The sequence below is a fragment of the Hippocampus bargibanti genome, linkage group LG10 (assembly GCF_051943395.1).
Source record: "Hippocampus bargibanti isolate YZ-2025 linkage group LG10, ASM5194339v1, whole genome shotgun sequence".
NCBI lineage: Eukaryota > Metazoa > Chordata > Actinopteri > Syngnathiformes > Syngnathidae > Hippocampus > Hippocampus bargibanti.
Window position 1 is genome coordinate 16,037,847 of NC_142743.1, and position 27,957 is coordinate 16,065,803.

General features: G+C 41.6%; 1 protein-coding gene across 2 annotated transcripts; it reads left to right on the forward strand.

Annotated features, from left to right (window-relative positions):
* The first annotated feature begins 1,640 nt into the window (after positions 1-1,640).
* Positions 1,641-24,362, forward strand: LOC148892671 (neuronal acetylcholine receptor subunit alpha-3-like). Of its 2 annotated transcripts, none has more exons than XM_089005439.1 (8): positions 1,641-1,842; positions 6,377-6,516; positions 9,362-9,406; positions 12,006-12,115; positions 12,422-12,629; positions 13,147-13,749; positions 18,650-18,925; positions 19,583-24,362. In XM_089005439.1, the coding sequence occupies exons 1-8, from the start codon at positions 1,785-1,787 to the stop codon at positions 19,706-19,708; spliced, it is 1,566 nt and encodes a 521-aa protein (XP_088861565.1). In that variant the 5' UTR covers positions 1,641-1,784; the 3' UTR covers positions 19,709-24,362. The 2 variants fall into 2 exon arrangements, with proteins under 2 accessions (XP_088861565.1, XP_088861566.1); XM_089005440.1 differs by having other exon boundaries at positions 18,653-18,925.
* The last annotated feature ends 3,595 nt before the right edge of the window (positions 24,363-27,957 follow it).

A 27,957-nucleotide genomic window follows, 5' to 3' on the forward strand; every position in this document is an offset into this window, starting at 1 on the left:
GGTGGATGAGTTGGACTGAAGAGTTACCGTGACACTAGGGAGTGGAGAAAATGTGGTCTTAATGGCTTTTGGAGTGTGTGTAGCCATCCTTTACAAAAAAGAAACATGAATTAAACATGTCTCGATGCAGAGCAGAGGTGCAGGCCACGGTGCGTCATGCTAAATAGCCCTGGCAGAAACACTGACTCTCACCTAGTTCTTCCTTGAAGCGTCCTCACTGATAAGACAGGCAAAGGGAAATATGTCGTCACGCTTCGCACTGAGATCCGATGTCATCATCGTCAGCAACAACAAAACCACTTTGATTATGCCTTTCCTTCGGTTTGTTTACACGTTTTTGATGTTCTTTGTTGTTCCTTTAGTGCGGGGAATCACTGATAGACTGTGTTCAACAGGATGTGACGAAACAAGAGTGATTGAAGATTTTGTTTCTGGTAGATATTATTCTTGCAATTCAACTCACGATGCTCACTGGAAGCTGAATTGTATTTACCCGGGTTCAAGATGGAGTTCAAATGAAGTCATTTGATGTGGATTGTTTGTTACAGACATAACATATGCAGCTTTGATACAAGCCGTTTGTCATTTTATAATCCGGGCTTTAGAGACTATAACAGGACTTCATGTTTGTCACACCAGTCATTCAAAATGAAGGTTCTTTTTTTATAGATATCGACGCTGAAACGTGCTTCAAATGAGCATGATTTGCTTTCATTGCTGAAATGGTTGTCTGCTCCTGTGGCATTTCAGAATATATTATTAAAAAGGAAAATTGTTGTTGCGATGTATGTGATTACATAAGCGTGTGTGTGTGTATATGTGTGTGTGTATGTGTGTTAATGGAAGTCGTTTAACCTGACCGAGGGCACTTGATGACTTTGATTACTTCAAACCAAGTGCTGCAAATTGCAGTCCCAAATTAAATTGAATCCGCTTGATCTGAAAGGGGGGAATCAAACAATCATCTTGGGAGATAATGTGAAAATTTGACAGTGAGGCGTGAACCATAACTTTGATCTCATTGCAGCCAACAAGACATCGCATTAAACTATCCAGTCGGTATAATAAGAACACACGAAGATGCAGTGCATTTGCACACCTCAGCAAACTAAAAACAAAATCAACACATCAAGAACTCTGCAATTACAACCATACGCAATATTTTTGTAATACACACAGTGTAGTGTTTTCCCCTTTTGTTTTGTCAGACACGGATAAAATTCTCCTACCTAATTTTGTTTGTGCAATGTACAATTCTCATTCATTTAAAGTGGATTGAATAAATACAAATACAAAATAAATAAAAGCACAAAGTAACATTGAGGATGCAACCTACTTTTATTTAATGAATGCCACAATATTTTGGGCATTTTGAAATGTTCTTTGTACACTGAAAGAGGGGAACTGTTTAATTAGTTGTATTGTTATTAAAATTCGTATGGGTTAGTATGAAGGTGTTTTTTTTTCTCATTATTTTTTAAAATGCTTGCATGTGTGTACGTGCTTTGAGTGAGTTGCAGGGATGCATCAGAGCGGAGGAGAATGGCGGGTTTGGGGGAGAGCGAATAGGTGGCGAGGAGGAGGAGGAGGAGGAGGATGAGCACAGTCAAGTTTGAATCAGGAAAGAGCGACCCGGCAAACCCAAAGCTACTGGACGAGAGACGCGAGCACAGTGCCATTTGTCTTCTCAAATCACATTCAAGTCAACCGGTTCCTTCAGAAAGGTGAATGACAGAGACATAACAACAAACCACATCAACAACAACAACAAAAACAGATGAGACATGCATCCAGCTGCAAAATGGACTTGGCTGCTCCTTCTTGGAGGTTTGGTGACACAAGGTAAGTCGGATTTGACAGTTTTCCCAGTTCATTCGATACCTTCAGAGAGTGCTCAGGACATAGGATGAGCTTTCTTTAAGTTGGAGAAGTCAGAAAAAGGTTTCTATAGTCCATGAAAGTACAGTATCCTGCATACATGATGAGTGTAATTCGCTGATTGCTGATGTGGAAGATGTAGACAATACATCCGTTATTCTTTTCTGGAGAAAGCTAAATCATTGGTGATAACTAGGCCATCATAAATGAAATGCACAGAAGGCAAATGAATTTGAATGAATGCAAATATTGTTTTGATGTCGTGATTTCAGGAAACTACATACAGATTACAGGATCTAATTCGCTCTTTGCAGCTAATGAGGGAGGATAGTTAGGGTGGGGGTAGCCTGTTCCAATATGACCTTCTTGAGTTGTTTTGGAATTTATGTTTTCATGGTACTTACAGTTCAGTGAAGTTATATTTAGCCCATCTACTACACAGCTGAGAGGTTCTGGGTTCAAATCTTGGCTTGCATGTTCTCACCGTGCTCGTGTGAGTTTTTGTCTGGGCATCAGCCATCTTCTAAAGTCAGATGGGAGAGGCTCATGGATGCTAATAGCTTCAAAGAAGACAAGGAGTATTGAAAATTAATTCGGGACACCTTCTTGATACCACGAACTGGAGGTAAATAAAAAGTGTCTCTGTTGCCCATTGAGCATTCAATTTGACCTCAATTGCTTCACCACTCAAGACTTCATTCATATCAATAAATTAATCTGTTTTTTATGGACATGCCTGGATAAATTATGGGTGGTTTTGAAAAAAAAAAAAAATACATCTGTTTTTGGTTGAACTGTCGAATTTAAAGTAAAGAAAAAGTGAGAAGAAATGAGAACTGCGTGTATATAAGCAAGGGCAGGGTTTTATTTGTCCGTGTCTGTTACTGAGGCTGATGGCCTGCATCTGACATATAAATATTCAGTGGAGCATGCATAGGGTAATAATATGGTGCCATATCAGTGCATTTGCAAGGGGACTGATACAATGGCGCCAGGTATCTCGTCTATGCTATGTGGCAGATGGATCTTTTATGGATCTTTGTACCAGTCTCTGCACATCATTTTTTTTATTACATGCAGATTCAGTGCGCTTGAAGGTGTGCATTAATTTTGTTCTCTATCAATATCATTAAATGACAAACTATATTTATACTTTTAAAATTGACATAAAAAGACAGCATGTCACCCTCTTCACAATGGAAATGAAATATTCACAAATATATCCATTGAAGTTTTATTCAAGACAGTGATACATAAAATTGGTCCTCACAAAAATAAGTCACTGATATTTTAGTATACTAAATAAGAAAAGAAAAATTAAAAATCCATTTGGAAAGGATTAACATGTACAATTTCTTGCAAACTTTGGCAAATACAGTATACAGTGACACCTCATCTTACAAACTTAATTGTTTCCTAGAAAGTGTGTGTAAGGTGAAAAGTTCGTCTGCCGAACATTGATTTCCCATAAGAAACAATTAGAAATGAAAATAATTTGTTCCCAGGTCCCCATAAAACATAGTTTTCTCTTAAATAAGCCTGGAAACTACACGAAATATACATTATTTTATGTATAATTATGTGTTATTGTATTGTAATTAAGAAATAAGTTGTACAATATAATAAAGTTGTTTTATTTACCTTTGTGATGGTTCTTGATGTCGTTGCCTGTTGATGATATCCAAGTGAAGTTGCTACACTTTTCTCACACACACCCATGCTGGCTGCTTTTTCTGCGTTAATCCAAATCAACAAAGGTTTTTCAACCTCTTCTATTGCCTGAGACCGTTGCTTAGACAACACAGAAACACCCTGAACCACATGTCGCAATGGTCGACTTAGCATACTGGTACTGGGAGGCTAAGTCGCACAAACGCACATCTTGTTCGTGTTTTTCGATGATCTCCTTCTTCTGCTCAACTGTAATTTTCTTTTGTGTCCTCTTCGGCTTAACACTAGCCTATGGTGGGGTCTTTTTCGGTCCCAAAAAAAGCAAAAGTACTCCTCTCGATAACAAACCACGTCTGCACTGAGTGTACTCAAAGAAAGTGGGTTTGGAAAACTAGTCAGCCAGCCACCGTGGCGCTGTTTGACCACGTGGTTTGGTGTTCATCCGCTGTATGTTTCCACTCAACAACCACAGAAGGCACAACACTTTATTTGCACATGACATCTTCGTTTAAATTCATTGAGAGCAAGTGGTCAAGGGCACCATAAACTGATAAATTTTTGTTCAAATAAAGATCACCTTGAATAGGCTTGGCGGTCTTTGTGAACATACCTGATCGATGCAGAAGAAAGCCTGTGACTCGATGTAGAATGTCAAACATTGAAGAAAAGAAAACTTAAGTGTATGTTGTTGGGAATGGCCTTGCAGTGGTAACATCAATCACTTATTTATGTGACTTGCCAGGGAATTTGGAAAGTGAAATGTGTGTGTATGTGAGTGTGTGAGCGTACGTGTGCATGTGATGTAGCTGCACGCTAATAGGGATTATATCACCAGAACATTTATAGAGCAGAAGACAGAACAGAAGGGGCATGGCTCAGCGCCGAGTGACTCGCAGACAAATGTGTTGCAAACGCCTCATAAACAGCTGTCATTATCTGCCCATTTTAATCACACTCCATTTAACTTGGAGAGTATGCCATTGGATTCATTTCAACATATTCACACCAGTTTTCCAACCAAATATGATTACTAAAGTCTGGTTTTAATATTTTAAGGCACATTTCAACACTCAGAGAAAAGTTGCTCTAATAAAGTGAATACATAATTTGCAAAAGAGGGGCAACATTTTAGAATTACTCGACATGGATTGAAATGATTATTACATCATTGAAATAATGTATTTTTGGCACGGGTGTTTCTCAAAGTGTAATTTCTTTTTCACCTGCTCTTTGTGGGTTGGTAAGAGATGAGTGAGAAGGCCAATATGTCAACGATGGATGTCAATGAACTATTCTTTAGCTCATCTCTATACACCGGTGCGACCCTGCTTGACACAAAGTCTGATCACACCGGCAAAGTTGTTGTCACTCACACTGCCTTCATGTTAAAGACAGTGAAAGTTGCCTCATCCTCACCTTTCTCTCACTCATTTAAAAGCCTCAAGTACACTCAAGCGAGAATGAAGCCTAAAACGTTTTCTTCACACAGCAAGGAGTCATCTCCTTCATGGGTGCGTGTCTCTCCACACTGGCTACCTTTTGCTTCTTTTCTCCTCCCCATCATCGTCCAAAATGTGACCAATCAGTAGCCATTAGTATTGTCATGATAGAAATTGACCTCCAGTGCTCAATGCTTGGCTGCGTTAAATATCCCTCATGAGATCTACACTTCAAGAAACTTGGGCTCCAAGTTTTGACAGCTTTGGCACATTATGTTGAATCATTCATGTTGTGCATTTTTGGACATGAAATGAACATCCTTTGCACTTTAGGACATCTTTCTTTTCCCCTCTCTGTACTATTTGAACATAATGTTCCTTTTAGAATTGAGTGTTGGAAAAAATAACTAATAAAATCAGATTGTATGCCATGGGTTTTTATTAAAAAAAAAAAAAAAAAAAAAAAAAAAACATCCGGATCAGCATAGATGCTTTCAACTAATTCCGATTTATATGACCTGCTGGTATTTTGAGATGCACATCCATGTGTGTGTGTGTGTGTGTGTGTGTGTGTGTGTGTGTGTGTGTGTGTGTGTGTGTGTGTGTGTGTGTGTGTGTGTGTGTGTGTGTGTGTGTGTGTGTGTGTGTGTGTGTGTGTGTGTATTCAGCCATTTACCCAGTGGAAAAAGATGACTTTTTTCAACTAGTCTGGTATCATAACAAGGATTAAGATATTTCAAAGCAAAAAATATCATGATCATTTAACGTTGACATTCACTGGACATTTTATTCAGAAGCCCTGACGGAATTAGCTCACTGTAAAAAAAAAAAAAAATCTACCAATAGTAAACCACCAGTGGCAACTCAAACTTAGTCATGAGATGGTTTGATATGCTTTTTATCAGACGGTCCATTGCGACAGACTGTGGTCAACAACATGCTGTAGTGTAGCAGGGATAAGAGATACATTTGGGAGTTTGATTGTTGAAAAGTAGTAGTTGAAACAATCTGGAAGTTTAAACTAGAAAATACATGCAAATACATGTCAGGCAAACGTATACTGTAAAACAGGGAAAAACAAGTGTGATGAATTAAGGAGATGGACTGTGGAAATGCACTCCTGAATATGGACACTTTATCTATTTATTTTGAAACTAAATAAATATGTTTTGAATCTGAAAAAAAAGTATTGAAAGCATTTGATTGTAATATTCTTTTGTACGTAATATACGTATACAGAACTAATTTCTTCAGGTTCCCTTTGCCAACTCTACTGCACCCATAAACATTGATTTTAGCTGACATTTCCTTTCCAAATTCAGATGCACTTTTATCAAGTATATGTGCTCTTCTTGGCTTGCCTGTCACTTTTCTCAATGCATCTTCAGACAGCCTTGCATCTAAAGCAGAAGATCGCCTCTTCAGAAAGCTCTTCAGGAGGTACAACCAGTTCATCAGACCGGTGGAGAACGTCTCAGATCCTGTTACGGTGGAATTTGAAGTTTCCATCTCACAGCTGGTCAAAGTTGTAAGTTTAACTCATATAGACGCTGAATAAATGCTCAGGGTATGGCCAGGGCCGGGTCACTCATTAGACGAGCCGTGCGCTCTAGGTGGTGGCAAAAATTGGGTGAAAATTCACTTTGAACATAATTACAGTGATACCTCGACTTACGAATGCTTTAGCGAACAATGTTTTTGCCTTACGAACATTAAATTTGCGAGAATATAATCTTGGCATACAAACTAGTTTTCCTCGGTTAATTAGAATACAGCAGCACATTTATTGTACACAAAATAACATATATTTTGTGTAGTTTTAAGGTTTATTTAGTCGTAAATTATGCTTTACGGGGACCTGGGAACGGATTATTCTCATTTTAATGGTTTCCTATGACAAATTAATGTTTGGAGGACACACTTTTGGCCTTACACACACTTTCTGGGAACCAATTCAGTTTGTAAGCTGAGGTATCACCATATAGTCAAAGGAATTGTTATTAGGGCAGTCTAATAGTCGAGTAGTTAGCACGCCGACTTCACAGTGCAGAGGTCGTGAGTTCAAGAACTCGGAAAAAAACCCACACAGGAAGGCCGTTATAAAGTATGATCTGATGTTCATTTAAGTGACATTACAGGCGAGAAACCCAGCTTTCTCAAAGTCATACAAAAACAATTATGTGTTCAGGTTTTCATTGAAAACACAACGTGAACTTTCAATACACGGGAGGAAGAAAGTTTCCAAAAGCTTCACTGGGTAAAGAGTCAGCTATATATATATATATATATATATATATATATATATATATATATATATATATATATATATATATATATATATAAAAAAAAATCCTCGTCTCACCCACCATGGGTGGTGTCTGTCCCCATTTCAGCTCGGGTCCTCTACCAGAGGCCAGGAAGCTTGAGGGTTCTGCGCAGTATCCGTGCTGTTCCCAGCACTGCGCTTTTCTGGACCGAGATATCCGATGTTGTTCCCGGGATCTGTTGCAACCACTCGTCGAGTTTGGGGGTCACTGCCCCAAGTGCTCCGACCACCACAGGCACGACTGTCACCTTTACCTTCCAGGCTCTCTCCAGCTCCTCTCTGAGCCCTTGGTATTTCTCGAGTTTCTCATGTTCCTTCTTTCTGATGTTACCATCACTCGGGACCGCTACATCCACGACAACGGCTTTCCTTTCCCCTTTATCTATGACCACGATATCTGGTTGGTTGGCCATTACCATCTTGTCAGTCTGTATCTGGAAGTCCCACAGGATTTTTGCTCTGTCATTCTCCACCACCTTGGGAGGTGTTTCCCATTTTGACCTTGGGGTTTCCAGTCCATACTCCGCACAGATGTTTCGGTACACTATGCCAGCCACCTGGTTATGGCGCTCCATGTAGGCTTTCCCTGCCAGCATCTTACACCCTGCAGTTACGTGTTGGATTGTCTCAGGTGCCTCTTTGCACAACCTACACCTTGGGTCTTGTCTGGTGTGGTATATCCCTGCCTCTATGGTGTTCAGGGCCTGCTCTTGGGCAGCCAGGATGAGTGCCTCTGTGCTGTCCTTTAGGCCAGCCCTCTCTAGCCACTGATAGAACTTCTTGAGATCAGCCATACATACAGATACATCCCGTGTAGGGGCTTTTATATATATATATATATATATATAGATATATATATATATATATATATATATATATATATATATATATATATATATATATATATATATATATATATATATATATATATATATATAGATATATATATAAGATTACAGCACATAATTCTTAACATGTCCCCCCAAAAAAAATCTGAGGTGTGATTTCCGAATCAAGTCATTTGAGGACACATTTGAGGAGGTGCACTGCACTTTGTGGAAAAAAGGAGGGCTGCAGATTAAGTTTGTTGAAAAGTGCCGTGGGGTTTCAACACAATCATGGCCAAATGTTGTGAGGAAAGAAAAAAAATCACAGCACACCACCATCAAAATCTCATCCCAACTGTGAAGTATAGTCAAGCGGGTATCATTGTTCGGTCCAGAATCCATTACGTCGTTGATGAGTAAATTCATTTCCCAAGTTAATCAAGAAATTCTTCAGGCGAACTTAAGCCCCAGATATTCCTCTGCCAATCGAAGCCTTCTGATCTGGTCCAGTCTTGATCTTGACTGAATTGAGATGCTGCGTGTGGTATGATCTCAAGAGAACACACCACACTTCTCAAGACTTTTGCTGATTGGAATTGGTTTCATCAGTTGCCCAAAATTCCTCTCGACAGTTGTGCAGATCTGAGATGGAACTGCAGAACACAAACCCATTGTTTGCGGTAATTGCTGCCATTGGATGCCCAACCACTTAATTTTATCAGCTCTCAAAGCCATATTTGTTTGGCATGAAAACATTTGTTGGTGTGGTCCAGTTGGGTTTGTACCGTTTTGCTAATTAAATGAAAATAAGATGATGATCAATTTGTGGAGAAACACAGGTCATTCCAAAGAGTTCTTTTTTTTCTTGCAACAGAATGACGTTCACACATGTTCTATTTTTGTTTTTTAATGAACTTGGCAATGTCGATTCTGTTGCTCCACAAGAATCGGGAGATTCAGCAGTTAAAAAAACCAGCAGTATTGCATTATGATTTCATGTTTATGAATGAATTTATCCAAAAAAGCATGAGCGTGGAGCAAAAGCACAAACCATTTTATAGCTAAGCAATTGTACTGGGACATTGACCACACTTTCTCATTATGCATTATGCACTTTCTCCATGTGCAATATTGGACTCACTAAAAAAAAAAAAAAACGATTTATATCTATACATTCATCTATTTAAATCTATAAATTCACATTTTCTGCTTCTCTGCAGGATGAGGTCAATCAGATCCTGGAAACAAATTTGTGGCTCAGACATGTAAGTACAGGATGCGTACTTTCTCTCTCTCACACATACACAAACGCGTGCGCACACATGGACACGCGCGCGCACGCACACACACACACACACACACACACGCACGCACGCACGCACGCACGCACGCACACACACACACACACACACACACACACACACACACACACACACACACACACACACACACACACACACACACACACACACACACACAGCTCAATGGCTGGCTGTCAATTTTTGTGTGGTACAAAGACACATTTGTCAAATTGTGTGTTTCCTATTTTACTTAAGAGGGTTCACAACAGCCGAGGTAAAAGTGCAGCTCTACAGATTAATAAGTGTCAAATGCCACCATTAATGTTTTAGCCTCACACCATGCACACCATCACGGTGTTTCCAGCTGAAATGTTATACACAACACTCAAGGTTGTACCCAGACAACAAAGCGATTTCAAAAGGATGAAACGGTCATTGCATGTACCGTCTCGTCACGCAGTTCCTCTCTGCAGGTCTTTAGCCACATATGGAACACTAAACACTTGACTTCATCCTACTACATACTTATTGAATTCCCATTTTGCTCTCATGGTATGCATGCAGTAAAGTGCTTTTGATACAAACCTAATCTACGCTTGACAATAGTCACAATTTATCATTGTTTCCATGTGTGTTTGACGTTGATACCATTCAATAGAACACAGGTGGTCCCCCCCCCCCCCCCGATCAAAAATTCATTCCATTGTCTGTAGTGGTTACTTTTGTTTGTCGATTCTCAGTTTTCTCATTTTAAGATTATCATGATAGCGGATTAAAGTCAGTTTAGAAGCTCTCCAGTCGATTCCATCTCGAGGCTTATTTGTAGGTGTAGTCAATTTATTCTGTAAAAAACATTTGACTCATCCTGCTCCTTCATGCATTGACTAATGAGTTTAATGCATGATGTGCTTTCTCCTGGCTCGCAATGTATATTGTCAAAAATTTGCAGATTTGAAGTTGCTCAACGTTTGCGTCACTGTAGCATCTGTGGCATTTAGAAAACAATAAGGCCTCCAGATCAACCTACCAGGAATTACATCTCCACATCAACATAATCCCAGATAAATTGGAAAGCCAGTCAAGCATGAAGTGGTTAATTAAATGGCTCTTGGGTTGTTGCTGGGCATTAATCCACCCGGCTAATGAAAGAGTTCATCTTGATTGGCATGCAAATGGCCAAGTCTAATGGATCGCGAAATGTTACCTGAAGGTATGTTGACAGAATAGCAAGTGAATCCTGTCTATTTGTTGACTGACTTGCTCCTCAAAACAGACTGATTGCTAAGCACCTCGTGAATCTTATTTTTTGCTCACACAGTCTGTGCTTCAAACAGGCCTGAATGCTTTAAATATAATAATTTTATTTTAGTCAGTAAATAGTAGTTGTTTTCTGCATGAAGAAACAACACAATAAAGTCTCAAAAGAAAGTGCAAAGTAAAAATACAGTGAAAGCTCGGTTTACGAACCCCTTCGCTTACTAACTTTTCGGTTTACGAACATTACATATATGAAAATTTTATACAAATTTCATACAAACTATTTTTCGGGATACACACGGAGCTGCCACAATGAGTGATGTGTCGTTCGCGAACGAGCCCGTTCTCCTAACAAGAAAATGGTGGCCACTGTTTTTGCCCTCTATTCCCCGCCCCCAGTCTTCGGTTAAAGCCACGTGATTGGTCAAGAATGCAGCAGTGGGGGAAGGGATTTCAGACAGAGAGAGAGTGAGGCCGTTCTCCAAAAAAACAAAATGGTGTCTTCGGTTAAAGCCACGTGATTGTTCAAGAACCCAGCGGGGGGGGGGGGGGGGGGGGGGGGACATTAAAGAGACAGGCAGACAGAGAGAGAGTGAGAAAACACACACACGAAAGGGAGATGACAGTGCTTGAAACAAAAAAAAAACAAAACAAAGTGTGAGAATAGTGAGAAAATGGATAGAAAACGGTTAAAATATCCCATGAATCAGGCTCCACAAATAACACACACAAGTCATCTGTACACTTGATGCTAAAAGCTATCAACCCAGCTAAACAGATCACAATTGATGAAGAACTAGATGCAATTATCACAGAGAAAGCACCTAGAATGGATCATTCCACAAGATGGTGAAAGAAGGTTACGTTCCTCATCAAGGGTTTAATGCGGGAGGAAACCGGACACTCCATTTCATCAAGCCATTAACGACCATCACAAATGTAAATAAAATGACTTTATTGTACCGTAGTTTATTTCTTTAATCATAATACTATAGCACATTTATTATACATAAAATAATGTATATTTTGTGTAGTTTTAAGGCTTAGAAATGTAGAAAATTATGTTTTATGGGGTCCTGGGAATGAATTATTCTCATTTTAATGGTTTCCTATGGGAAGTTATTTTTTGGGATACACACTTTTCGCCTTACACAATCTGTCTGGGAACCTATTAAGTTCGTAAGCCAAGGTCCCACTGTATGTCATTTAAAAGTTTTGTATGCAGGTTGGTTTCTTCAGGGACCATAACAGCCTACAAGCTTTGCCAGAAAAAAAACGAATTATTATTGGCCTTGTTGTTTTTCAGATTTGGAATGATTACAAGCTGCGTTGGATGCCTGATGAATTTGATGGAATAGAGTTCATTCGAGTCCCATCAAACAAGATCTGGAGACCCGATATTGTTCTGTACAACAAGTGAGCACATGAATGCCATTAACCATCTATTTGCCACCACAAATGCAAGCGTCGTGTGAGATTTTAATAACAATGGGTAACAAAATTGTTTATTCAGTCTCTGGTGCTACATATTTTAGACTCTGAATGACACTCGAACAAACTGCCGAAGAACACAGAAATATGCCACCTGTTTTGGTTTGTGTTTCTTGTTTGCCTTGAGTATTTAACATGTCATCCTTTCACCTGTGTGTCCTTTTTAAATCACCATGTCAACGCTGATGTTGATACACGTCCGCATACTGTCCACATGCGCTTCATATGCAGTGCCGTCGGGGATTTCCTGGTGGAGGATAAAACCAAAGCACTGCTCAAGTTTGATGGTACCATAACCTGGATTCCGCCCGCTATTTTCAAATCCTCCTGCCCTATGGACATCACCTACTTCCCTTTCGACTATCAGAACTGCTCAATGAAGTTCGGCTCATGGACTTATGACAAAGCCAAAATAGACCTAGTGCTTATTGGATCGAAGGTCAGTGTTCGGGACAATACATTGGGGTGCAAAAGTAGATATGCAGTAGAGTATTTTTATCGGTAGGTTAATTGAAGACTCTAAATTGTCCCGAAGTGTGATTGTGAGTGCGAATGGTTTTGTGTCCTGCGATACGCTGGCAGCCAGTTCAGGGTGTCCCCCGCCAACTGATTGAAGTCAAGAATGAGAGCGCAAATGGTGGTATGTCTATGCGTGCCCTCCGAATGACTGGTCGCCAGTTCGAGGTGTCTTCGCTCGCATACTGTTCGAAAACAGCTAGGATAGGCTCCACCATGTGAGGATTAAACATTCTAATGGCCTCCCCAAATTCATAACGGCCCCTGAGATGTAACCATAACTACAATGTGGCCCGTGGAAAAAAAACGAGTTTGACACCCTTGCTATACGCCTTGTAGTGCGGAAAGTACAGTATTTGGGGCAGATCCAAATTTGGATCGTTCAGACTGTAAGACAATGTCATTGATTGTGCAACTACAGCTTTGTATCTGTCATTCAGGTCAACCTCAAAGACTTCTGGGAGAGTGGTGAGTGGGAGATCATTGACGCTCCAGGCTACAAGCATGACATCAAGTACAACTGCTGCGAGGAAATCTACCCAGACATCACTTACTCCTTCTACATCCGTCGACTGCCACTCTTCTACACCATCAACCTCATCATCCCCTGCCTCCTCATCTCTTTCCTCACAGTGCTGGTTTTCTATCTCCCGTCTGACTGTGGAGAGAAGGTCACGCTCTGTATCTCCGTCCTGCTCTCCCTCACTGTGTTTCTACTCGTTATCACTGAGACCATCCCCTCCACATCTCTGGTCATCCCGCTGATTGGAGAGTATCTGCTCTTCACCATGATCTTCGTCACGCTCAGCATTGTTATTACGGTTTTCGTGTTGAACGTGCACTACCGCACCCCCATGACGCACACGATGCCGGGATGGGTGCGCTCGGTGTTTCTAAAAGTGCTGCCGAGGATTATGTTGATGAGGAGACCAACTGATGAAGATAGCAAAGCCGAAGGGTTGGACCACAGTGGGGAGACAGGAGGAGATGGAGGGGGAGGAGGAGGCAGAGGAGCCAAGAAAAGGAAGAATAACTTGACGCAGGCAAGAGTCACTTTATCCTTTTGTGCATAAATGGGAGTGTCATGTCACAACATGTCAAAAAGTGCTACCTCTGCCAAATAGGAAGTAAACCCAAGTGTGATACGTGAAAGAAAAAGTACAGTCCCCTTCTACTTACTCACTGTTCTAAACAACAGCAACCCTTTCTCGTGACTGGAGTTTGTGTGATAACTTTACTCGTCGAAACACATTGTTTACTACTACGTTAGTGTAACTAATGACTCAAATTGTCCGTTGGTGTGAATATGAGGGTAAATACTTGTTTGTCGATATGGGACTGGCCTAGTGATTGACTGGTGAACAATCCGGCGTGTACCGCACTGCTTGCACAAAGTTAAAGGGAGGCTGCAGCCCACCAAGTGGATTAAAAAAAGGAAGGATGGATTTTACCTGCTTACATAACGTTGAATCAGTGAGTAGAGTTTGTGGTGCACAGTCATTTCTGCTCCAGTTATCCCAAAACAAAGACAAAACAAATACGATAGCAGCAACAATAAACACGACATCTGCATGCCTAAATATGCCGGGTAAAAAGTAAAACCCAGTGCTTAATCCAATTCTGAGTTGCTTACACCCAGCACATTAGGATGAGGATATGAACATATTCAAGATTTTATTCTATTACTGTCTATTAAATTGATTTCTACTCCAGCACACAACTGCCCGAAATGCTGACCAGCTTCAGCTCATCACTACATGGAAATTCAATCCTCAAACCAATCTGATGAATCAAAATAATTAACCCAACCTTGGGTAACAGTAACCTAATCTGCACGAAATCCAATCGACAGCTCCTCATCCAGTGGGTTTGGAACAACACTTAAAATCTATAAAAACGAAAACTCTGATTCCAATGGTGTGTTCAGAACAAAAAAAGAAAAGATTCTTTACTGCAGGCAGCAGTCGAAGTGGAGACTGAGCTTGAAGTGGATTGTCATCTTCATCAACATAAAACCTCTTTGACAGCGATTGGTTTGGTATATTGTCACACGGTTCTTTGGTAAAGGTCAAATAATGTCATAAATGTGATTTATCTCGAATGTGGGAAACAACTTGAAAGAGCTCAGTGGTGCATGCTATTGTAAAGCAGCAAACATCTCAGAACCATTTATAATTTTTGAATGCATTTATTGTTCTCAGTGCAAATTCAATTTGAGCATCTGATAGCATGCTGGCTATCCATAAGTTATTTTTAAAGCCAACATGTATTAAATTCATTAAATCCCGGCTTCTTATCAAAGTCAAAGTCAAAGTCAGCTTTATTGTCAAATATGCTAATATGCATGACATACAGCACAGATGAAATTAATGTCCTCTCGGACCCAGCGTGCAAGACATGCAAGGCACTTATAACGTGGCTAAAAAAGACATACAATTGACAACAGACAATACATGTAATTTCTGTATGTAAAGTGAGGTAGTGTCGTATGGAAAGTGAGGTAGTGACGTATGTAAAGTGAGGTAGTGACATATGTAAAGTGAGGAAGTGACGTACATAAAGTGACGTAATGTCGTAATTGCAAAACAAACAACTAGAAAGGGTTGAAGTGAGGTCTTGTCTAATGAGAAATAACAAAAAAAAATAGAGTTCAGGATGATCGTACAGCATGTAGCGTGTACTCAGAGTTCGGTGAGTGTGGCAGTGGGAAGGGGCAGGCTGGGCAGGGCTGGGAGGGAGTTGAGTCTCCGGACTGCCTGGTGGCAGAAACTGTCCTTGAGCCTGCTGGTCTTGGCTCGGAGACTCCGCAGTCTCCGACCCGATGGCAGCAGGCTGAAGAGGCTGTGGGAGGGGTGGGTGGGATCGCCAGCGATCCGGATGGCTCTGCGGGTGAGGCGGGTGTTGTAGATGTCCTGAAGGGGGGGGAGAGAGACACCGATGATCTTCTCAGCTGTCCTCACGATGCGCTGCAGAGTCTTACGGCAGGACACGGTGCAGGCGCCGTACCACACAGTGATACAGCTGGTCAGGATGCTCTCTATGGTACCGCGGTAGAAGGAGGTCGTGATGGCGGTCGGGGCTCCAACTCTTTTGAGCTTGCGGAGGAAGTACAGGCGCTGGTGGGCTCTCTTGGCCATTGATGCCGTGTTGTGGCTCCAGGACAGGTCATCGGATATGTGCACTCCCAGGAACTTGGTGCTGCTCACTCTCTCCACTGCAGCACCGTCGATGGTTAGTGGAGCATGCTGGGGGCGCACTCTCCTGAAGTCCACAACAATCTCCTTCGTCTTCTCCACATTCAGACGGAGATTGTTGTCCTTGCACCACGTGGCCAGGCGGCTGACCTCGTCCCTGTAGGCTGTCTCCTCGTCGTTGTTGATGAGGCCCACCACAGTCGTGTCATCCGCAAACTTTATGAAGAGGTTGGAGCTGGGTGATGATGGTGAGCAGTCGTGCGTGAGCAGAGTGAAGAGGAGGGGGCTCAGCACACACCCCTGGGGGGCCCCTGTGTTCAGCGTGATGGTGCTGGAAGTGTTGTCGCCAACTCTGACTGCCTGTGGTCTCCCCGTCAGGAAGTCCAGCAGCCAGTTGCACAGGGAGGTGCTGATCCCCAGTTTGCTCAGTTTATTGGTAAGCTGTTGGGGGATGATTGTGTTGAATGCTGAGCTGAAGTCGATGAACAGCATTCTGACGTAGGAGTCTCTGGTCTCCAGGTGGGTGAGCGCTGTGTGGAGAGCAGTGGAGATGGCATCATCGGTCGAGCGGTTGGGCCGATATGCAAATTGGAAGGGGTCATGGGTGGGGGGGAGGGCAGCCTTGATGTGGTTCATAACTAGCCGCTCGAAGCACTTCATGAGGATGGGAGTGAGTGCGACCGGGCGGTAGTCATTGTGGCAGGTGGGGGACGACTTCTTCGGGACCGGGATAATGGTGGTGGCTTTGAGGCACGTGGGCACAACAGCCTGGCTCAGGGAGGTGTTGAAGATGTCCGTGAAGACATCTGTGAGCTCCACAGCGCAGTCTCTCAGAACACGGCCAGGAATGCCGTCGGGACCCGGGGCTTTTCGTGCGTTGGTCCCTCTGAGGCATCGCCTCACGCTGTCCTGGGACAGTGTCAGCACCTGTTCGCCGGGAGGTGGTGGGGTCTTCTGTGCTGGAGTGCTGTTGTCTGCCTCGAAGCGGGCGAAGAAGTCGTTCAGCTGGTTCAGCAGAGTGGTGGAGTTCTCGCAGGTCTGTGGAGTGGGCTTGTAGTCTGTGATGGTCTGTATCCCACGCCACAGGTTCCTGGTGTCACTGCTGTCTTTGAAGTGGTTGGCGATCCTCCTGGAGTGCTGTCTCTTGGCCATCCTGATGCCACGTGACAGGTTGGCCCTGGCTGTCCTCAGGCCCAGCTCATCGCCAGCTTTGTAGGCAGCGTTCCGAGCCCTGAGGAGCCTGTGGACTTCACCCGTCAGCCATGGCTTCTGGTTGGCCAGGATGGTGACAGATCTGGTGACAGTCACGTCATCCATGCACTTCCTCATGTAGGAGGTAACAGAGTCTGTGTACTCTTGGAGGTCGGTGTTGTTGTTGTAGGTGGCCGCTTGTCTGAACATGTTCCAGTCTGTGTTGGAGAAGCAGTCTTTGAGTGCCTCTGACGACCCATCAGGCCACACCCTTATCTGCTTCTTGACTGGTTTCATGACTTTGACAAGAGGCCTATATGCGGGCATTAACATGATAGTGGAGTGGTCCGAAGCTCCTAGGTGGGGGAGGGGGTAGGCTTTGTAGGCTCCTTTGTGTGTGGTGAAAACATTGTCCAGAATGTTGTTACCTCTCGTTGGAAAGTTAATGTGTCCATGGAGATGTGGAAAAACACTTTTGGGGTTGGCGTGGTTGAAATCGCCAGCCAGGATAAGGAAAGCATCTGGGTGGGCTGTCTGTTGCTCGCTGATGTGCTGGTAGAGTTCATTCAATGCCGCGCTCCTGTTGTTAATTGAGCTCGGGGGGATGTAAACTGCTACCAGCAGTATGGCACTAAATTCCCTCGGCAGGTAGAATGGCCGACATTTTATGACCATAAGTTCCATCAGTGGCGAACAGTGTTTGCATACCACAACAGCGTTACGGCACCAGGCATCACTGATGTAAACACAGAGTCCCCCGCCGCGAGTCTTCCCCCCCTCGACGAGCGCTCTGTCTGTCCGGAAGCTAGTTAGCTGGGCTAGCTGGATGGCACTGTCCGGTATGCTGTCGGTCAGCCATGTTTCCACAAACACAAAGGCACAACACTCACCCACGGTCTTGGAAGTTGAGCGGAGAAGTCTGATGTAGTCCATTTTATTGTCCAGCGAGCGCACGTTAGCCAGCGTGATGGTAGGAATGCAAGGCCGGTGGCGGCTAGCCGCGAGCCTAATGCGAATACCTCCACGCTTTCCCCTCTTTTGTTTCCTCATACAGTGCTTGTGGCGCCTCCACTCTGGGTTGGGTGCAGGAGTGGGGGTCGGTGGAAGAGTGGGGCTCAATGGATGAGCCGACTCCCTGAGCAATCCATGCTTGCGTAGCACTTCTGCTTCAGCTGGTTTAGGTTTTAAAAATGAACTGCCGATGTCGAGCAGAACCTCACGGGAGTAGGTACGCCTCGGGTGTAGCGAGGCCAACGGAGACGGACATTTGCACGAGTAAGACAAACACAATAAACACGAAAAAACCAATTTGCCGGGAGAGAGAGGAGCCGCTGCGTGTGCACGCGCCGCCATCTTGGAAAAAAAAAAATGTATTGTATTGTAAAATCTTATGTATTTGTTGGTTGAATGTGCATAATTTATTTTTGTTTACATGAATAACTCGGGGGACAAACCCTCATTCACCATGCTGATGAAAAGATGTGCATTTTTGAACATAGCAATTATTCGCGATCTATACCAAATGACGATAAAGAGACTAAAATTGTTTTTTCCTCAGCAGCGGGATCGTGGGGGTTCCCTAAATTGTCTGGAGTTTGGGGATACAACATTGTCCTCCATGGAAGGCTGCGCTGGGAAAAAATGCTCTTGCCCCTGCCAGCATGGGAAGGAAAGTCCTGAATCGACAACAACTGTAAAAACGACATGTCAGCTGAGTTCACAAAGCATAAATTCAGTCGTGGCCTTCTCTGTTGTGTCACCTGAGATCAAGCAGGCCATCGAGAGCGTCAAATATATCGCTGAGAACATGAGAAGCCAAAACGAAGCCAAAGAGGTCAGTTGTTATCCTTTGAGGCCTACACAAAAGACATGTGTCACGTCTGTAGAAATATGTGCTTCAAATTAGGGATGGATAAAAATGAATATTCTCTGTCAAACCAAAAAAGAAAAACCCAAAACTGGGGAAAAAAAGAAATTAATTATATATTGTCCCTAAAGACCTCCCAAAAATTCATTGACTTGGTCCTGTTTTTTTGCACTTTGACAAATTTGTATTGGCTGTTCATGCTTGAGGTCAATTACATATTTTGTTTGGTTGGGGGGAAGGTGGGGGTCATGTTCCTGTACATTTTTTTTATTACGATCTAAATAATACCCAGGGCTTTCTCATGTACGTAGATATACGTAGATCGGATAGGTACCGTATGCTCAGTTCAGTTCAGCTCATTAAAAGGCAACAAATGGCACAGTTGTTAAACAAAACAAGCAGGTGCTCAAAGCAATTGTTGACAAAAGGAGAAGAGAAAAAAAATGGATTCATCACAACAGCGATGTCAAAACACCTCTAGTCACACTCTGATTTTCAGCACCGAAGGGCCAATGAAAGTGTCCATTTTTGATGAAACAGCAAGACATTTTCAACTCCTTTATTTTTACGACCACAACTAAAATCTTTTCTGTCCTTCTGTATTGACCCTTCTCTGACACACAGGTGGAAGATGACTGGAAGTATGTTGCCATGGTGATTGACAGAATCTTCCTATGGGTTTTTGTGACCGTGTGTGTCCTGGGCACAGTGGGCCTCTTCCTTCAACCTCTTTTTGGATTCGTCTCATAACCCCTCACCGATCAGCGTTTGCAACGACCGCGATTGAACTATGCTGAACAAATGACCCGTGTGATGACAAAACAATTGACCTTAAGAGCACTCGATCTTTTAATTTTGTCCTTATTTTGCATCGAGCAGCACAATTTTTTAATGCCTTAATTTTATTATGCAAATTGTTTCACTCCAACTACCCCTAAAATTAATCTCATGAAGGCATCTTCAGTTTTATAAATAGTCTTGAACAAGACAACTCTTACTGTTACAGTTTGCAAGTTATTAATAATGCTATACGTCTTCAGGTGACCTCATTCAAGACGTCTTGAAAATCGATTTGCTGGCTATCCTGTTATCTAGCTGGCTATTTAGCTATGTAGCTAACTATTGCATCTGTTAGCTATATAGCTAGCTAGCTATTAGCTATCTATTCGCTCGATAGCTAGCTGGCTATCTATTTGAGTTACTTCCAGGTTCAGTGAACACTGGAGCGTGTGGCTGCCGCTGCTCACTCACAGGAAAAAAACTTATCCTGTTACTGTAAAGTGACCTTGAGAGTTTTTAAAGGCACGTTTAAATGAAATGTGTTATTATTATAAATCAACAATCATTTGGCTTCTTATGCTGCACTTAGGCAGTTTTGAACTTGCATAAACTGCACATCCAGTTTCTTACGCTCACGTACGTATTTGCAAAAACGTAACTGTTGAAGGGTGTTAGATATATGACAGAAGTGGTCATTGCAGAAGCAACTGGAGGGCTAATTTACTATACCCATCTATTTTAGGTTGGCGGCTGAATTGTTGAAATTTGAGGCAATAATATTTCAAATGACGGCAATAGTCTCCACATGGGTGTGCCGATCATGGATGTCATGGTTCTGAGTCATTCTCATGAAGAAGTCAGATTTGTGACGTGTACTAAGCAATTAATAAATCTGGGCAGGGTGTTTTTTTGTAATTATAATCCATTTGGTTCTAATTTTCACAAAGAATAATATTCCACATGTTAATCGGTTTAACCTAGAAAATATTGAAACTGATGTACTCGGTTGCTCCCAATATAGATTTGCATTCAGGAATAATTTCTAATTCGGCGCTTGTTAATTCTTGTTTTTCTTACCACTTTGGATTAGATACTTTGGATGCTCTGTGAGAAGCAGCAGTCAGGATTGCCAATAATGGATGGTAATGAAATGTGCAGTTATGACGGCAGAGATTCAATTGAAATGGGTCTTTTTGATATACAGTACTGTATAAAGGGTTTTTAAAATATTTTTTCCCTCTTCCATGAGTTAATTCTGGAAAAAACAAATAAAATTAATATTTCACCATTGTGATATATGTATTTCTTGTTCATTTATACAACCTAAAAAGGAGGTAATGTTGATGACGTTTGGGAATTTATTGGAAGCAAGCATTTAGCGTAATTAACCATGTGCGGGATTCATAATTTATCAGACATTGTAATAATTCATACACAATTTCAAGACAAAAAAAGCACCACAATGACATGAGACTTACTCAACACAAATATGAATTATTGGGAGAAATACAGTACATCTCGCTTCTTCCAGTCAAGTTAAAAAAAATGTTGATAAGAATATGTTCCCCATGCACCTTTTGTCTTAACTCAGTATTGTGATTAATATTGTGTTTATGAAAAAAAAGGACATGGCTCACCTTTTTTGGGGGGTTTGGTCATGTGACATTCACAAGTTGAGCCCTTGGGATTTCATTTTCAGTCAACAGCAAGTGGCAGCACAAGGCACAACAGCTTTGGCTTGAAATTATGTTTCCTGTTTAATTCATATTCCCGCACACACAATATCAATCAGAAGACCATGGTTAGTCAAATAGGTCATCTTAAAACATATTATCAAGATTTTTTTTTGTCATGACTTTTTAAAATGCAAAATAGGAAATCAGACAGTTATGACGAAGAAAAGTATAAGTTGTTGAGTAAGTATCGGAACAGTCACAATTAGACAAATTCAACTATGTACGTACATTTACATGATTTATCACACAAAAATAATACACAGCATATTAAAAATTAATTCATCCACAAATTCTACATAAAGGTAATTTTAGAGGATCGACAAACACATGTTGAACATTTTCTTTTGCTTTTACAGAGGCGGTGAAGATTTTTTTTCCCCGATGCCGAGGTATCAATTTGTTTTCAGAATACTGGGGGAGGAAGAGGTAGGAGAAGAAGAAAGCCAGAAATGCCGTCCACTCGGCAGCAGGGAGGTGTTTTCTTTGACAGCTAGCAGAGATAGAGAACAATCACATTTTTCATGTGTTGTTTCTCCCAGGCACACTTCTAATGGAACAGTGGGAGGAGAATGCAGAGTGAACATTTCTCTTTGGCATTAGTTTGGGATTTCAGATGATCACTGCACGGCGGGAGACATACGTGTATGAATGTTTCTCATGTACACTGTGTTGCTCTTCGTCACATGTGTCAAAATCAAGGCCCGAGGGCCAAATCTGGCCCGCCACATCATTTTATTCTGTCCGCAAAAGCAAATCAAACTTTTGAAATTCCATGATGCTTGCTAAAGTCCAAACCAAAATTTAAAAACTGTCGTTTGAAAACCACAATAACAGGGAAGCTACCCTCGAGGAACTAAGTGAAGGGTCCAAGTGGCAGAAAGGCCCCGAGTTCCTCCAGTGGCCAGAAGCAGACTGGCCCATGAAGATGGCCAGTAAGATAAGATAACACCTTCAGCTGCTGAACACGTTGGAAAGCTACAACGGAAAGGGATGCCCACAGTCACAAATTTAGGATATGAGTGGATCTAAGGCATCTGTGTACTCAGGTTTTATTTCAAAGCTTTTCGGTCCTCTACTAGACAAACTGAAGATAGCATTTTAATTTCCACTGGACAAAGTATTGTATTTTTTTTTAATTCAAGCTCTTTGATCTACGGTTAGAGAAGTATTATGAAAAATATTAATATACAGTAAAGTCTCGTTATATCGATATTCAAGGGAGTCCGAAAAAATATCGATATAACCGGGACTATCGATATATCCGACCCTGTTTGCACGTAATTTTCTCCGTGTGTGCATAGAAATAGTATCGATATAACCAGGGCTATCGATATATCCGATATCGATATAACGAGACTTTACTGTATTTGTGTACATAAAAGAGAAAAACATTCAAAACAGGGGACGAAGCCAATTCATCCTTGCGCTCCCTCCGTGGTGGTTCTCCTCCCCATTGAAGACCACCATGGCCCAGCTAGGCCTGACACTGGTTTCGTTGACTGATGTCACCCTGGTTTTCAGCAGCAATCACCAGGGCCAAGTCAAAACAAACTTGGAAACGTAAAAGACCAAACACACACTTTTTCCTGTTGTTTTTGTATGTTGAGTCAAAATTTGCAAACATCTGAAGAAAATAATGTTTTCCCATTTTCTGACATGTTACTGACTGACCCAGTCACGGAATTATGTTCAATTTATGATTGTGTTTTCACATTGTTGTCATGTTACTCTGTGCTCTCAACGTGACATATTGTCCTGTTTTTGAATAAAGAGATGAACATTCAAAATGTTTATTTTAATTCAATAAGAATAATAATAAAAAGAATTAAGAATAATCATAAAAAAAGATCAAACACTAAACAGATTACTTGACTCCGTCCCATTTGTTTGCTTATCGGCCCTCTCCACTGCACGTCTCTTGATGTGCTGAATATTTAGAGCTTTTAAGTTACCGCTGATTTAGTGTGGCGTTCTGTGTTGTACAACTTCAGGACAATTACTGTGGAGTGCAGCTTGTGTCATATAATTCTCGTTGGCATCTGCTTGGGAGCAACAGTGAAGATGTTGCAAAACAGAAAAGGCCCAACAATTAGATCAGGTTATGACGCAAATAACCTGGCACGGCAAAAAATGGAAGTGGAGTAGCTGAAGATGCAGGCACAGATTCCATACAGGAAAGGTGCGATTTTTCACACCCACTGAATTGATGGATTTGCTAACCAGTCGGAAACCGTGCCGCCCCGTACTAGCTTCTCTGTCTTTAAAATAGGGCAACACCACCATGTGATTTAGTCTGTTGACCCGTGAGAGCTGACGTCTCCAAGATTTCTCAAGAGGAGGCAGTCATCCTTTACTGGCTGTCTCTTGCTCAGCTTGAGCGTCACTCTCTAAGTGACTGTTACGTCTTGTGCCTGACTTCACCGAGCAACTCGACTCTTCTCCCTTGGCAATGCTTATGTCTTTGGTGATCATGTCAGCATGATCATTTTGTCAGCCTTGGGAACATAAAAGCCTTCCACACAGCCATGAACAGCTGCCAGAGTTGACAGTTTGGCTGTGTTTGCCCGCCACTGACACTTCCTTATCGCATCCTTCCCCTGCTTGAAACACTCATGACAAATGCTTTGTGTACAGCAATGGTTCGGATTATGGCGATAATTGGGTTTTCCTATCCATTCAGGTTGTGCGAGACTGGAAGTTTGTGGCTCAGGTGTTGGATCGGATTTTCCTGTGGGCCTTTCTCATCGGTTCAATATTCTGAACAGTGATCATCTTCATACCATCCATGCAGATGTACATATTCGCACGGGCAACTTTTCTTCTGGGATTCCAGTTTTTCAGTGCAGAGTTAGAATTAAACTTTTATTCGTATTTTGTGTTTTGGTTGGTTGGTATGTTCTAACCCCAAACTTGTTACCCCCATTTTTAAGTGTCATGCTCAAAACAATGAGGATAGATAGCAATCGTCCGGTAACAGTTGCCTGAATGTTGTTAAACAGCAATTTACATATACATATTCTATACATGTCACCGATGCATACAATACAATACATATTGATTTATAGAGCGCTTAAGCAACAGCTGAAGCTGTTCCAAAGCGCTTAACATGGACATCTATCATATATAGGAAATAAAGCAATCAAAAAGATGGTAGAAAGTATTAGGGAGTAAAACTAAGATCAAGTCTGAATCATGCTGAGTCAAATGCGAGAGTACAAATGAGTGCAGGACTTAAAACCATAGGACCAAAAGCATTCACCCAGACGACTGTAATGACATTAAATAACCACTAAAGGGCAGCAAATGCATTATACTACATTAATAAGCGTGCAGGCAGGACTATTTTATGACCAATAAAACATGAAATACAGATTTTATTTGAGTTGTTATAAAAGCAGCCGTCTGAAAGGCAAGGATTGCTAAATTACACGCCTTGTCGCGGAGGAACCTAATCTTTTTTACATCATGAATGGTAGCCTACAGCCACTCATTAATTTGTCTAACTCTTGTTAAACTGCATGGCAGGAACTTTTTTAATATGAACTTTTGGGCGCATACTGGGCCCAAAAGTGGACCTAGGTTGGGAAGACTTAGTCCTCCCCAAACATTTTCTCCCTTGAAGTCAAGAAATGCAGAACGGGAATCGAGCTCAGCGTCATTCAACAACAGGTGAACATTTTAAAACAAATCAAAAAAAGTTATGAGAACCTGGCTCGGAGGAAAACAGTGAATTTCTCCATTCAGAGACAAAAGCAAAACCCACTGAAGTGGAAAATTCGACTTCACAGTATGTATGAGCAGAAGACTGCAAAGCTTGAGCACCCATCCATCTATCCATAGCTTGCTATCTATTTGAGTTACTTCCGGGTGAGGGAACGCTGGCGCGTGTGGCTGCCGCTGCTCACCCACGGAAAAACATATCCTGTGACTGAAAATATACCTTGAGAGTTTTGATTATAAAATAAAATAGAAAATAAATGAAATGTATTATTATTATTATTATTATTATTATTATTATTATTATTATTATTATTATTATTATTTTCCGAGCCGCTTTATTTGTGAGGGTGCTGGAGCCTATCCCAGTTCTCTTCGGGCATTCGGTAAGGTACACCCCAAACTGGTTGCCAGCCAACTGCAGAGCACATATAGACGAACAACCATGCAGGCTGACACTCACACCAGGGGTCAATTTGGAGTGTTTCATTTAACTGCCATCCATGTTTCTGAAATATGGGGGTAAATTGGCTTGAGCAGGATTTGAACCCTACACCTCTGCCCTGTGAAGTTGAGCAGAGAATCATAAATTTGGAGGAGCAATAAAACACTGTGGCGAGCAATAGTCATTGCTAAAAAAAAGATGAACAGGAATCATTGAAAAAAAGTTTTTCCCGTGTACTCTTCAGTGATGGGCAGTGCTGTTTCAAATATCATCGAAATGTGCCACCGGCTGAGACCACACACAGAGGACATCTGGCCTCGGCCTATTACCATCCACTTCCACAGTCGAGAATCAAGAGATCTTGTCGGGAATGGCTTCAAGACTGCGGATCTGATAAATGCCAAATGGCTATTTATCACAGAGGACCTCACGTCCAAAGACAAGAATACTTGAGAGCATTGAGGCCTCAAGGTTGTTGAGGCGAGATCGGTAAGCTAACCAGGCTACTTTGTGGGAGTGAAAGCATTTTTTTTTATGGAAACAGCAAAAACTTAGTAAGGTTGAACAAAAGTCCAGTGGTTCTGCCTTCTTTGTAAGACATTGTGTAAATTAAGTAAAATGACAAGCAAATAAATTGAACCAAACACAAAATAAAGGTAGAAATAATTATTTCTTCTGAATATCAATGCTTACGTTGTCAGCTCTCTTGTATTACAGATTTTCACTTTGAATCATTTTCATAAAACAATTCACACAAAAATATTTTTTTTCAGTTATTCATTTTTTTTGTAAGTGTGCTCACGCCCAAGTCACAATAAAAATAAGTAAGGTCCTTTGGTTCAAATTTTCTTTCAGTCCACGCAAAGCAGTTTTTTAAAAATTATTTATTTATTTATTAATTTAGTTCTTTATTTATTTATATATTTATTTATTCATATATATATTCATATATTTATTCATGTATTTATTCATGTATGCATGCATCCATGTACCGGTATGCATGGATGCATGTAAGTATGCACCGGTATGTATTTATTCATTTGGAACAGAAAATTATCAGCCGATGAAGTGATTCAATTCAGTACATTAGATTTTTTCTTAAAGATTTATCTGCAACACTCCTTGAGCCTCATCCACCACTCCGCCCCATCCCTCCAAAAGAAAACACAAAATGCTCAGTACACTCACTTGAAAGAACACACTGTAATCTGATGAACCTTTAATGTTATCTGCGATCATCCCCAGCTATGCTCAATGCTTAATGTTGAAAAATACTGGAAACTGACATTTTAAAATCACACATAAAAATGGAGAAAATAGGGCTGGAGTTCACTGAGAGAAATACAGTACAAACTGTAGTAAGATAACCAAGCTTACACGCAAGCATGAGTCCCTCCCACACCCTCAGGCAGAGCTGAAAAGCCCTTTCTTAATGTAAATTGATGGCAGTCAGCATACATATGTGACACCGTCCCCACACTGAAGCCAGATGAAGACGTGCAAAAAGCGGAGACGAAGAGAGAAGTGTTGGGGCTGAATGCACAAAAACTAAAGCAAATGAAAGGAGGAGTGATAAATTGGGAGAGTTAAAGGTGCGCTGCGGGCGCTCTTCTAATGGTGGGGGCACCGTGCGGCATCTGCAGCACACTGACAGCAGCATGAGACAGCTGGAGGGCAGAAAGTGAGGCACAGAGAGGAAGAAGTGATGAGAACGGTAAAGACACTTAAAGGACAACCGACGTCACTTTTGTGTTTCCTAACTGTCATCAGAAAAACATTTTATAGCATCGAAAATACCCAAAACACGCAGTATGATATTTTTTTCAAATGCAAAACACCAATAAAAATGACTTAAAGTGTCCAAAATCTGCAAAAAAATGAGCTATGAATTGGGCATTTTCAGAAAGTTCCGCCCCCAGTTCGTGACGTCACGCCAAGACGTCTTTCATTGCTGGAGAATCAAAACAATGGCTTCAGATTGACTTTTTCCGCCGTCCTAACTGTCCGTTGAAGTCATATTTAGTCATTTTTTTGTAGCGGCCCTGAACCAAACTGTGATAGAAGAACACAGGATTGATTTGATGACTGCCGTGTAGAATTGTCGTAGCACCTCCTGTGGCAGGCCATGCTCTGTCAGCAGCCTGAGGAAGTACACACCCTCTGTTGGTCCTTTCTCAGGATGGAATTGGTGTCCTGGGAGACTGTGATTCCCAGGAACTTGAAGGTGTTGACGGTTGACACAGGGCAGTTGGATAGTGTGAGACGCAGCTGTGGTGATGGATGTTTCCTGAAGCCCATAATCATCTCTACCATCTTGAGCG

Coding starts and splice junctions, on each gene's coding strand:
- LOC148892671 (XM_089005439.1), top strand. CDS start 1,785: ATGCATCCAGCTGCAAAATGGACTTGGCTGCTCCTTCTTGGAGGTTTG. Junction 12,116..12,421: donor GATATTGTTCTGTACAACAA/GTGAGCACATGA, acceptor CTTCATATGCAG/TGCCGTCGGGGATTTCCTGG. Junction 13,750..18,649: donor GGAAGAATAACTTGACGCAG/GCAAGAGTCACT, acceptor TTTTTTCCTCAG/CAGCGGGATCGTGGGGGTTC.